We start from the raw sequence: 13786 nt of genomic DNA, 5'->3' as shown, positions 1-13786 counted from the left end.
CATTGACTCAATGGCAGTAATTTGGTTTGGGACGTTTGGTTTGAAAGATCTAATTTTTCATCTCAATGAAATATGTAGGCTTATAATCTTTCTCTGAACAGTAAATTAGTAAAAATTTAAAAATGCAAATACTAGAAAATATAAAGATATAGCACACATGTATATACATAACTGAAGGCAAAACATTATATATTATATATTAAGGGATTTCAAAACTTCAGGGACAAATTGAATTAAAAGGTAATAGCATTGTTCTAAGAGCTTTTTGAAGGTCTATCGTATATGCATGCACCCTGGTGACATCATAGTTCATTTTTGAATGCTAACTAAAAGGTAGATGGTTTAAATCCACCAGCTATTCCATGAGAGAAACATTTGGCAGTTTACTTGCGCAGATTTACAGCTTTGAAACCCTATGAGGCAGTTCTATTGTTTTGTAGGATCAAGATATGTTGGAATTTGAGTCAACTGCATTGGGTTTTAATATATGTGTATGTGTACATATCAATCTTAGTGTGTATATACATATTTGACTCAAACCCATACATTTAAGATTCAAATACAAATTTGAAGTTTTCTAAATGTTTTTTCTAAATTTTTTAAGTTTTACCTACTTTACAACAAGTTTTATCTAAAAAAAACAAGCTTTTACCTACAAAAAACAAGTTTTACCTACTTTAAAATAAGCCCCAAACTTAATGTTTTTCATTTTAAAAATATAAAGAAACATAAAACACACAAGAGAAAATGGTTAAATATTTTAATATACTGCTACATTCATTTCCATTAAAATGCATTAAGGCATTTAAACTTCAACCATTTATTGAATTGGCTATTTCTTCTATATAGTACAACCTCTCAGAATTTGGCAATTTATGAATTGTTATAACAGTAATTTATTTAGATACTGATTCATAGGATTATATCTTCAGAACTAAATTTACACTACATTTTACTGATAATTTATCTTTTACTTTCTTTTTCCAGTATTAAAAGAGCTCGTGTGGCAGGGTGGTTAAGTGCTCATCTACTAACCTATAGGTGGGCAGTTGAACCCACCTGTGGCTCCACAGAAAAGGGATGCCTTCATAAAGTTTCATAGCCTTAGCAACCCTCCAGGGAAGTTCTACTCATCCTACAGGCCCTGGGTCTCTGAGTCAGAATCCACTCATCATCAAAGATTTGGCTTGGTTTTGGTTAATATTATGGAAACCTGGATTTTACAAGCGTAATTTTATAATTTTAAGTATTAAAAGTACATCTGGAGTAAAACTGAACCTCAAGCCATTCTAGTCCATTGCTATAAGATCAATTATACTTTACAGTCATTATACTTTGCAATAGATTCATTATACTTTACAGTAATTAAGGCCTGTTATTTTCTATATACTTAAATAGTTCAAATGCTATTAAGCACTGGTTGTCCTGTGTATTAATTTGGTTATAGTCTTGATATAAATAATCACATTTCATTAGTAAAATAATAGCTTATATTATATAAATATTAAATACCTAACATTTTAATGAACAAAATTTGTTGAATTGAATTTATTCTATCATCCCCACTTTTAATTTATTCTAAACATGTTTGTAGTGAGTTTCTAGTACTTATTGTAAGAAGAATCCTGAACTGGTTTAGACAGTACAGGCTTTTATAATTAATTAGCTGTATAACTTTCACCAATTAATGAAATTAACTTTTGAGACTTCCTTCGCTCATCTATAAGATGAGGACCAGGAAGTACATATATTACTAAATCTCTTCCAGTTCTAACATATAGCAATATAGAATCAAACTAAATACATGTTTTCATTTATAAGCTACTTTCTAAAAATCTATTAAAAATACTTTGTAAAATTTGAGTTCCTATGTTGCAAAATTGTGAATTATTTTCTCTACAGACTTACTGATTAAGCTCTAAAATGTACTTACTTAATAAAAGCATCTTAGAATTTGTTGAAGTAAGTTCAAAACCAAGGCAGTGTATGAGTATAATTAATACTGTTGAAAATTATATAATTTTTCCACATTCTTCTGACAAAATTACTTAAAGCCAATGTTGTCATTAAATATGTAAATCTTTCTGGGATTTATTTATATCTGACCTTGGTAAAGAATTCCTTTCAAATACATTTTATCTCAGTGAAAAAAACAGAGACTGTTTTACAAACAAATTGGAATATAACTTAAGGGAAAGAGATTAACTTTTTACTTTATAGAAGCAACTTCAATCTAGTGGTAGGTTCTACTTAAAGATTGTCTTGTATATAAAAGTGTGGTTTTCTGATCCAGTAGATTTAATTATTAAAATAGATTATTTTAAATAATGGTCACATTTCAGTAGTAACAACAATATACCACTACCATCACTAGAACAAAGGAACCAGGAGGAAAGGATGTGTGGGAATGTGATGAGAACATGAGCAAAAATCTGTTAAAAGTTTTCTATGGTAATGAAAAGCTTTCAAATCAATACAATCTCTAAATTCATTATACCGATTATGGCTCGCACATCAACTACAGAACTGTAGTGATTGGACTAATGCTTACAAATAACACTAGGAAACTGACTGAAATTTAGATGTGTTCCTATTCCTACAACACACTCCTTCAAACCAACTTTCGTTTTAGATATGTGGTTTTATGAGATAAGAGCATGAATCACAACCCAAACACCAGTTATTCTCCTTTCGAGGAGGTGGACCCAAGTGTAACACAACCTAAAGTGCCATTAAGTCTATAAGAATATGAATTCTGAGATCAAGAAGGAATAAAACATTTTATAGACCCAGCATAATATTTTGTGTTGTGACCCTCTAGGAACACTCAATATTTCTACCTTCATTTAAGGACCAGGTGGTAACTAGAAATAGAACAATATTTAAACAGAGCTTCATTCTTTAATTCAGAGATTGGCATTCATTCCTATCCAGTGTTTGATTAACTGATGTGCAATCGCTCGGCTGGGTGGCACGAAGAAGGCCTGGTGCTTCCCTTTGGTCAGGACGTCCACGACCTAAAAGGCATCAGAGCCAGACGGGTTACGACTTCATCACTTCCACATTTAAACATAGCCCCATGCTTATGCAATTCACACACAATACAAATGGTTTTATAGTGAATAATAACCATAGAGAGTGATTACATTTTTAATATGTATAGTATTTTTTACTGGTATCAATAAGTTAATGATGCAATTTTTAAAATGATCTAGAAAATGAAGTCAACAGCAAGCAAAATAGATATACAAACTTAATTTCAAAGCAAAACTCTACTTTGGGGACATATAAAAATCTAATTTTTATTTTGGGCATTAGATACAAAATAAAGTTAAATTTATTTAGGCAAAGTCAGTAAGGATTTCAGGGTCTACTATGCAAATATAGATAAGTAATTTATTTCTCATTATGTTTTTTTGAATGGTATTTTAAAATATTTCTTAGTGTATGTGGGTTATACAGTTATAACCTTCTTGTCCTTAAGTACATTGTAAATGAGTAAGAAGTTTTAAAAGAAACAAGCATTTTTTAGTGATTTTTTTAGAAGTACTAATTTTAATGTGACAAGCTCAAACACAAAATGTCCAGCAATGTTCATTCTCATCACTGAAGTAACGTTTACCTATTTTAAACACATTGAATGGCATTATCACGGATCTGAAGGAATGGCATTTTGGAATTAGAAAATAGTCCAGGAGCATCGTTACTAAATGAATCTCAGAAAATGAGTGAATAGAGGATGTACACATGTAAGTTCAAAATCACATAAAACAAATTTATTATAAACAATTATTTTCCTCTAGATGACTGGTGACAAACATGAAAAATGATGCCTATAGAAAACATCTTTTCTTTGTCTATGAAAACAACAATGATATGGTAATACCTGGATGATGGGAGGTTCATGGCCATTCATTCAAATCGCTGAAAATATGAATCCGTGCTGCATGCCTAAACTGACACAGTCAAAGAGCAATCAATAAAAGAAGGAAATGTAGTTGAACTTTACCTGTTCTCTAGTGAACCAGCGGGCATCCTCTATTTCATTCTTGTCAACTTTAATTTCTGTAGACACCGCCACAGCTAAGCAACCAATCATTAAGGAGGAGGGCATTGGCCATGGCTGACAAGAGACATACTGAACATGGCCAACTTTCACTCCACTTTCCTCTTCTACTTCTCTTCTAACAGCATCTTCTATTGTCTCCCCTAATCAAAAAGGGCAAAAGGACAGGTAGCTAATGAACATGCCCGGGACATTTTACACTCTGAGCGGTTCAAATGTTTGGAAATTAATTTGGACAGGTACACAATTCAAAGAAATGGAAAGCAAAGCCTAAAGCTAGATTAGAATTCAAGAAAACACGTTTTTTTGGTTTTAAGTGGATGACGGCATACTGATAATCACAATGTCAATAGGTCACTTTTCCTTTCTTTAAGGCTCAAATTTGTCAATTACTTTAAAAATTAAAAGTACTGTCTCAAACTACCTAGCACCCACTATTAACAAAGTACTGTATTAAGTACTTATATATTATCTTATTTATGTACTATAAAATGTTATACATTTTCATTGCATAATTATTACAAATGGCGAATACACATGAAAAATCTAAACTTTTTTATTATGCAATAAAGCAGTTACTGGAGGTAATTCTTTTCAGGTCAATAGAAGTTCAAAAATCACATAAAACAAAATTCAATTTTTTTATTGTAAACAGTTATTTTCCTCTAGATGACTGTTGACTTAAACATGAAAAATGATGCTTATAAATGTATTTTATATTTCTGATTCATTGGACTTGAAAATTAAAATAGAAGTAATAGTTTCTCAGTGTATCTGGAATATTGTACGTTCAGAAATATTGTATTATTAAAATATAACTTCCTAGTTCTAAAAGAGTGATAAATTTCTTATCCTAACATGAAGAGCATCTGTTCATCGGGAAAAACATATATAGTGGATAAAGTACATACTAACAAAAGTTATTTACAAGCCCATAGGTAATGCAAAATTACCATATAACACAGATACAGAACTCATACAATCAAATAGAGAGACAAACCACTAACAGGAAAATAGGCAAAGGATCTCAAGTTGCAAAATTAAGAGAAAAGTTGCTTGAAGCCTAATACATAACTGAAAAGGATCCTCCCTCAGCAGCTCCACTCTATCAAATAAAAATCTTAATGATATTTCATACTCTTCACACTGGGAAATTAAAAAGTATGAAACTCCTAACTTGGTAATGACACACACATTGAGCTGCTACCTTCAAGTGAGTAGTTCAAAACCACCAGTGGCTTCAAGGGAGAAAGAAGAGGCATTCCACTCCCATAGAGAGTTACCTACAGGGTGGCTATGAGTCAGAATGGACTCGACGACAGTGGGTTCAGCTTGGGATAAATACTGCTGGGGGAGTGTAACTGGCAACAGTACCTCAGAGAGCAAGCTGACAATCTCTAGGAAAGGTTAAGAGCTTACATCCTATAAGCTAGCAATTTTACCCTTGTGTATATGACCTTAACAACTCCCACACAAGTATAATATTAGGAAGAATCTTAAAATAAAGGAAATGTCCATTATCAGAATGGATGCATAAATGGATTGTAGTCTATTAATAAAATGGCTACAAAAGGGTTAAAATGAGTTACTAGAGGCAGCACAGTGATTAAGAGGAGACTTAGCAGCCAGACTACTCCATCCTGGATATTTTGGGCAAGTTATTTAGTTCCTAGTAATCCCTGCAATTCTCACTGCTACTAAATGGATCCTAAATACCACAACTTCCTATTAATTTAGGTGAGCTTTATCCCTTCAACTGATGTCTCAGATTTGTTTGGAAAGTAGACGTCAAATGAAAATTATCAATAAAAGACTTACCAGGTTCAACAAATCCAGCAAGGCAAGTAAACATGTCTGGGGGAAATCTTTTCTGTCTGCCTAAAAGACATTTGGTTCCATCTGGATGAATAACTTGCATGATCACTACAGGATCTGTTGGGTGAAAACGAAAACAAAAACAAACCAATATTCAAATTACAGGAAAAAATTAATGCAGACTTTTGAAAACACTCCATTTTATAGAATAACAGCAAGGTCTCTGCTGTGGGATTAAGACTTAGTTTGTCATAAGATTGTTTCTTTCTCCCATGTTGCATCTGAGGGAAACTGCATGGAATTCTGTCAGTAAACTACTGGAAGAACATGTCTGCCCTCCTTTCTCCATTTTAACAGCAACATATATTGTAGCCATGGAATGCCAGGCATAGTCTTGTATTTTTTAATTTAAAAAGAAATTGGGTAGGTAATAAATCCCACATGGAGAAAATTCAAATTTTACCATAGTTATTACATTTCCACCTTTTTCTTCATCAATCCTTAAGGAAATGTCTTTAAAAGCTAATGTGGCCCAATGCTTAAACTTGCTTTAGCCATCATAATTAAAAATAAACAAGTAAATAAATAAATGAGTTAATCCCTCTAGAAATCCAGTGCATTCTACTCACTAGATCATGATTGATCGTCAAGAATTAAAGGTAAAATGCTTTCTGCAGCTAAAACGGACATTACTCAGCCTTGCACTTTACTCCCAAGAGACCAACTGAAGTGTTGCTAAGTCTCTTCTTTTTTCACACCGTTTTAGCTGGTTGTGTTCTCAGCTGTCCAAACCCAGGGCAGATTCAAAGTGGCACTTAGAAGAAAGGGAAGGTAGAGCAGATGTGAGCTGCAGTGTGAAGCTAGCTGCGGGCTGTCATGCTTTGGTGATGCCTACACCAGGCACCGAATTGTGAGGCTCTTTTGCCTTTCCACTACTTAAGACAGATTAGTGGGCATTTTGAAATAGCATATTCCAAAACATCAGGTTTCTATTGATTAACCCTGATTTAACATGCGGCTATTACATATTTCTTTTACCTAGAAAGCCAAGTAAACATGTCATTTTAAGATATTTTAACTATTTATAAAACTATTTTACTGGTTAACTGGTTAAAATATTGATCACATTATTGGTTAACTTAAACATTTTTTTTTAAGGTAAACCTAAAAACGTGTCTTTCCAGAGTTCCTCAAAACTTGCCTTTGGGGAGCATTCCCCAAGATTCCGGATGCCTGAGATTTCACTGTAAAAGTGAAGGCTTACCAACTCTTGGGTATGATGTGTTGTGAACGCCCTGGAGGCTCGGGCAGTTTTCTTTTAAACACACTCTTTTATAGCCACCTTCTTCGATTTTCGTTGCACTTCCACAAGTTGGGCAGAACTTATATCGACTGTGCCAGGCAAGGACAGATCTTGCTTGAGCAACTACTCCTTTAAAAGAGGGGGCAAGAAAAAAATTAATTCTGTAACAACTGTAAGGAAAAACAAAGTAAAATGTTCTTGGGCATGCACTGTTTTCTGGGTATCTGTGTGATTGAGGGTTTTAGTATTCAGATTTTATGAAGTGTACTCCTATTTTAAAGCAAAAGTTTTAATTTTCCAGGTGACAAATGAAAATTATATTTAGCTTTAAAAAAATTAACTCATGTATTTATCTCAAAAGGTTGGTGTACCAATATCCATCTTACATAATTTATTAGAACAGGCCTTTACTACTAATAATTTTTATAATGGGGGTATAAACAATTCTAGCTCATTTGGCTCTTATAAAGAATACCACAAAAGAGGTACTTGACTTAAGACTTGGGATTTCTGTATTTCCCACCAAACACAATCTTACTAAAAAACTGTAGAAATTCCACTTCACTGTCTTTCTTGGTGACTAAACTACTATTGAATCATGCCATTGTAGAACATAACCTGTTTACAACAGAAGACTCTATATAGTATTAAAAATGCTTCACTTAACATATTTACAGTTAATTACACTGATGAAAAATACTACCAGAATATTAGAAGTGTATGAATATGTGTATGCGAATATGTGTGTGAAGTTCTTTGTTTACTTAACATAAATCAGATCATAATTCAGTATTTAGTAACACACAGAATAAAATTGTAACTTTTCCCCTTGGTCTCCAAGGTATTACATGAACTGAGCACAGCCAGCAACAGAAAGTCTAAATCAAGACCTTGGCCATCATGCCAGTGTCAGAAGTAATCAGGAATGATTCGGACAGCAACTGAGGGAAACCAGCAAGCATCAGGGCCGTTCTGGGGAAACTAGTCTTGGCTGATTAAAGCTGCTCTAATTGTTCAGGAGGGTCTTGCCTGAGGATGAGAATTCTAAGAAATTCTTAGTGAAGATGGTCTCATTTCACTACACAGTGAATAAAAGCATGCCTCCTGAACGGGTAGAAACAGACAGCGCCAACCCAGTTCCAAAGAACAGACTAGTATCAAAAGTGTAAGTGCCATTCGCTTCTTACCAGCTTCCTTTTCCTTTAGTTGTAGAAGTGCTGGCATGGGAGGATGCAGAAAGTAACAATTTTCATGCCTTTGCTTAAATTCTTCAGCAGCCATAGGATCAATACCTAGAGCAAACCAAGCGACCAACCCATCTTCCTCTTCTTTTGGGAGTTCCCCAGCATAATTCAGTAACTCTTTTCTTATTTCAAGTTCTACTCCAAGGAAAATTAAGGTGATCTTCTCAGGATGGATCAAATAATCCTTTATGTCTGTGTGGTTCAGTTGGCAGAGCCTGACTTCTGGCTGTTGGAAACGTTCTTTATTGCCGCCGAGAGTAACTAAAGGATTTAAATCCGAGAAAAGGATATAAACTGTGGTGGGATGGCTTTCCTTAGCTAGCAGCCACTCAGAATCATTTCTTTTTTCACTTTTCCGGTCCAGTAGTGTGCTGCTAAAATAATTCTCACATTCTTCCACTTCATTGGTTAAGAACCAAGGCTTCTTTCCACCTTTAGCATTAGCTAATAAGTTAGCTATATGTTTATAACCCCAAAATTTAGCAATATCCAGTGCAGTCTGCTTTGATTTATTGACAATCGACCTGTCACACCTACCGATAAAAGGAAAAATTGGAGAAGAAAAATGAGATACTAAGTAAATATTTTCTCTAGCAAATATTTCAATAACATATTTTGATATGCACTCTATTGTTGTTAGGCGCCACTGAGTCGGTTCCAACCCATAGCGATCCTGTGAACATGGTAAGCTCCTCTAGTTAATGGTACTATGGTGAAAGACTGGACGTCTAGTCCTGACAGATCACAGTCAGTGCAACGTCCTACGGAGCAAAATTCTACTCTCAGACACCTGGGGTTGCTATGAGCTAAGATCAACTCAACAAGTAACTGCAATAACAATTTCTTTCAGGAGTACACATTTTACTATAGTCAAGATCAAAAGAAATCAGTTTTCAGGGGAATAAGTTATAAGATAAAAAAGTAAGTTTTATGTGCTATAAGTTCTTAAAGTTGTGCAAAGGATCCTTGATAGTTGTGGTGTGCAGATTTACATTCTCTATTTGGGGGAGAGAGATTCAACTAATCCACAAATTTGCTTTGTTATTATGCATGAATGGCTAATTTCTCAAGAAAAGATGTTAAAGTTTTTTTTAGGTAGAAACTACGCTATATTTTTATGTAACAAGCTAGTCAATGCATCATTTACTAGCTCAAGGATATAAGCGTAGTTACTAAAAAAATGTTTAAAGGGAATATATAACAGAAATTAAACTGTTTACCCTTTCTCAAGTAGAAACTGGACGACATCCGGGTGCCCATTCCTTGCCGCATACATCAAGGCTGTCCAGCCAGTTTCAGACGTTTCGTTGAGGAGAGATGGAGAATGACTGAGTACGACCGTTAACTTGGCAATGTCGCCTTCAGCTGCCCAACAGTGAAACTGGGAAATTATTTCCTTCTTTGGATTTCTTTTTATTGAAGACATTTCCCCCTTCAAAAATGGAAAATAGAAAAAAAATCACCTGCATTTCCTTTTTATATCAATGGATAAATATTACAATAGTACTATGATACTTGAAGACTACAGAATTTAGCCTGAAGAGTCATTAACAACCTGTGATGTGCAGATGTCACAACCTTACTTGCTGGAAGCAAAGAGGACATGAAATACTTATTGATGAATATCAAAGAACTGATGGATGTCATACAGTCTTCAGTATGGGTTACACAACATCAAACAAAAAGATCCTCTCAACTGGGTCAGTAAACAATATCATGATAAAGGGTGAAAATATTTAAGTTGTCAAGAATTTCCTTTTATTTTGACCCACAACCAACATCTATGGAAGCCCCAATCTAGAAATCAAATAATATATTTTCATTTGGCAAACTTGCTGCAAAAGATTTCTTTAAAGGGCTTAAAAGCAAAAATGTAGAAGACTAAGGTGTATCTGACCTAAGTCAAGACGTTTTGAATCACTATATGCATGCAAAAGCTGGACAATGAATAGGAAAGACCAAAGATGAATTGATACCTTTGGATCATGGTGTTGATAAGAATATTAGAGATTTCACAGACTGCCAAAAGAACCCAAAAATCTGTGTTGGAAGAAGTACAGCCTGAAGGTTCTTTAGAAGTGAGAATGGTGCAAACTTACTTTTACATACTTGGAATATGTTATTATCAGGACAGACCAGTCCCTGGAGGAAAATATCATGCTTGGCAGAGGATCAATGAAAAAGACAAAGACCCTCAATGAAATGGACTGATACAGTGGCTGTAATAATGAACTCCAACACAGGAATGATTGGGAGGATGGTGCAGGACCCAGAAATGTTTCATTTGAGAGTCAGAACCTATTCAACGGCAGCTAACAGTAACAACTGCTAAACATAAGAATAGTAATGATTCTCCAATGCAAAGGTTATTATATTCTTTAAAGGTTATTACCAGTGAACAACCATCATAGCAGACATTTCGAAATTGTTACCACATGAGCATTATGAATATGCTTCAACAGCCCCCAAAACTTTGGCCAACTAGTCCATTCTGATTCATGACCCCATTGGGCAAGGTAGACCCGCCCTTGTGGGTTTCCGAGACGGGAAATCCTTATGAGAGAAAGCTTCATCTTTCTTCTGGAGAAAGGCTTGTGGTTTTGAACCGCTGATATTGTGGTTTGGAGAACAGCAAACACATAACCCATTATGCCAGCAGAGCTCCCACATATTTCAACATGTTGTTAGCACCATCAAGTCAGCTCTGAACCACAGTGACTCTATACACAACTCAAGGTTACAAAAAAAATGATGCAATGGAGATTTGGGTAATACAAATAAGGGGGCGATATTCTTGGAGATGGAGTTGTCAGGTAAGATGTTACACACATGGGGGGGGGGCGTATTTCAGGCAGACCAAAAGGGGCTTTATTATAGAGCAGAAGAAGACTTAAGACAGCCTAGGTTTTTAGCTGCGGACAAGTAGTATTATTTGATATCATGCTATTAGGGATAGATATCAATCACCAGATTTTCAAGTTTCACATGAAAATAATTGTGCAAAATTAATTGTGCAATTCATCTAAGATTACCTTTTGTTCCTAATGTGAAATGGGGATTGTTACTATTGTGCATCACTGAGTTGATTCTGTGCCTAGCAGCCCTGTACATTAGAGTAGAACAGAGCCCGTTTCCAAGGCTGCTCTCATTATGGAAGCGGATCGCCACATCCTTCTCCCATGAACACCTGGTCGGCGGAACCACTGGGTTGGTAACCACTGTACCACCAGGGCTCCTTGAAGTAGGGAAGGGATCTATTTTTTTATCCATGGGACTCAGCATCATTCTTGTTATGACCTGTCTCCCTTCAGTGCATTATTATCCTAATTTTAAAAATCCCAAAAAACTCACTGCCAACAAGTCAATTCCAACTCATAGCAACCCTATCAAACAGAGGTGAACCACCCTTGCCAGTTTCCCAGACTGTAACTTGGTACGTGAGTAGAAAGCAATCTCTCTCTCTCACCGAGCAACTGCTGGGTTTGAACTGGTGGTTAGCAGCCCAACATGTAAGCCATCCTGCCACAGGGGCTCCTCTGCTAAGTAAGATGATGACATATATTCGATCTATTACTGGACTCTGTTCTATACAGGAGATCCCAAATCCATCATCGCTTATTTGTAAGAATCATAATATAGTACAGTGAGACAGGGATCCTGGTGGCACAACTGGGTGAACCTAGGTTTCAAAGCCAGCTGCCTCTCTGGGGACCAACATGCGACCGTCTATTCCAGTACACATGTACAGCCTCGGAAACCATTTATGGGGTCACTAAGACTCACAATTGGCTTACTGGCGGTGGGCTTTTTTGCCCTATTGCCTATGCTTAAATTGGAACTTTTTTAATCATTAATGTTCTGTTTGTTTCAGTAAGAAAAAACAAAAAGAAAACAATTCCCCATACCTATTTCGAAACCTTTTTCTAATCATGGATTGAGTACGGTAGGGTACAGACTGAACTATTTTTTATAGAAATAGTTCAAATGACCATTGTCTATAAACTTGTCAAAGTATTTTGTTGTAAAGCAAGGCTTTTTCCTTCCCTATAAAATGAAAACATTCATCTATTAAGAAAATATCTGGAATTATAAAATAATTATTATTTTAAGTAATAAGTTATTTAGGTTCAAAAGAAAAGATTCTAAGATACTTTTTGACAGTTGTATGGTTCTGAAACGCCAACCCGGATAACCTATTTTGGCAGTTGGAGGAATATGAATAAAGCCTTCTTGGGGAAAAATTGAGATTAAAAAAAGATAATGATTCGGTATCTGTTCACCTTTCCTGTTTTTCTGCTTCTAAAAATACGTCAAAGCTGCTCACAGGAAGGAAGCATTTACATAAAACCTTAAAATAGGAAATTTGCTTATAATTTAAACTTAGGCTTTCTATACTGGAAAACCACTCGTTTTTATTTACTCTATAAAAGTATTATGAATAACAAAAACTTTACAGCACTTTATTCTGGCTGAAGCACAGTTGTCTAACGACACTTGTATGGTGCCCTTCCAAGTTACCTTTCCTTCAATCTACTTTTTTCTTCCCATAAAATCCTATTCCACAATTTATTCGTGAACAAGAATTCACTGCCCCACATTTCGAGGTCATAGGACATCCTCACTCTATCCCAAGATATTGCAAAACAGTTGTACAAAAAAATATAGTGCCATGCATTGCTTTGATGAAATACCACTTACTCCTAGTACTCTTATGAGAAAGGAAGTGGGAAGTGTAAACTTTAAATAAAAAGCAACTATTGCTCATTCCAAAGAGACGCTCTTTAGAGTCTGAGATTCGGCTGTTTGGTTTACTTTTCCATTTCGTATTGACAGTCAAGTCTTGGAATAAGGTAGGATCTGAAAGCAGGTGGCGGTGATTGGGTCGGTTTATTGCTGCCCGTGCTTTCCACAAAGAGCAGGAGGAGGTCACTTAAAATGGGTTTACAACGGATTACATTTTAACCAACTCCACAAACGGAAACTGGTGTAAAAGAGGCCCGTAACTTGCCAAAGGCCAAACGGCGTGCGAGGGGGTAGTCGGAGACCTCAAACCTAGCTGTCACCGAGTGGCCGACCATCATGTAATGTCACACCCTGGTCCCCCGGCCAAGAAGTCCGATTAACCAACCAAGGTGCACTCGTGCACGTTCTTCCCAAACGGTCAAAACTCCTTGAGATTTCGCATTTTCTTGCCACCACTAGGCGAGTCCTTCTTTCCACGTGAAGCCCATCAGAGGGACTCCCCGCTCCAGTTTCATAGCTTGGGCGAAAGTCCAGCGGCAGTGAGGACTCCGGCGACCCGAGCGCGGGGCGCTGGGCGCCCTGGCCGCGGCTCCCGCGCGCGCGCACGCCGCCCCC

The 13786-nt window shown here is 35.9% G+C and overlaps 1 protein-coding gene across 2 annotated transcripts; it reads right to left on the bottom strand.

The window, feature by feature from the left end:
• Nucleotides 1-746: 746 nt before the first annotated feature.
• Nucleotides 747-13691, bottom strand: NUDT12 (nudix hydrolase 12). 2 transcript variants are annotated; one of them, XM_045285088.1, is made up of 7 exons: nt 13557-13691; nt 9649-9860; nt 8372-8961; nt 7146-7313; nt 5885-5998; nt 4010-4209; nt 747-3017 (listed from the first exon to the last, which is right to left on the bottom strand). In XM_045285088.1, the coding sequence occupies exons 2-7, from the start codon at nt 9852-9854 to the stop codon at nt 2907-2909; spliced, it is 1389 nt and encodes a 462-aa protein (XP_045141023.1). In that variant the 5' UTR covers nt 9855-9860; nt 13557-13691; the 3' UTR covers nt 747-2906. The 2 variants fall into 2 exon arrangements, with proteins under 2 accessions (XP_045141023.1, XP_004706646.1); XM_004706589.2 differs by lacking the exon at nt 13557-13691 and adding an exon at nt 13127-13198.
• Between the last annotated feature and the right edge of the window lie 95 nt (nt 13692-13786).

Source organism: Echinops telfairi, unplaced genomic scaffold (genome assembly GCF_000313985.2).
Source record: "Echinops telfairi isolate 266 unplaced genomic scaffold, ASM31398v2 ScPeMD7_7469;HRSCAF=8507_1, whole genome shotgun sequence".
Classification (NCBI taxonomy): domain Eukaryota; kingdom Metazoa; phylum Chordata; class Mammalia; order Afrosoricida; family Tenrecidae; genus Echinops; species Echinops telfairi.
This window is presented reverse-complemented; position numbering and strand designations above follow the sequence as displayed.

What these genes read in the sequence shown, in the direction of transcription:
- NUDT12 (XM_045285088.1), bottom strand. Translation starts at nt 9,854, where the DNA reads ATGTCTTCAATAAAAAGAAATCCAAAGAAGGAAATAATTTCCCAGTTT. An exon ending in CAGTTTCTACTTGAGAAAGG is followed by an intron (nt 8,962 to 9,648) that starts GTAAACAGTTTA and finishes TTTTATCGGTAG; the next exon opens with GTGTGACAGGTCGATTGTCA. An exon ending in TGCTGGATTTGTTGAACCTG is followed by an intron (nt 4,210 to 5,884) that starts GTAAGTCTTTTA and finishes CTTTTTGATTAG; the next exon opens with GGGAGACAATAGAAGATGCT.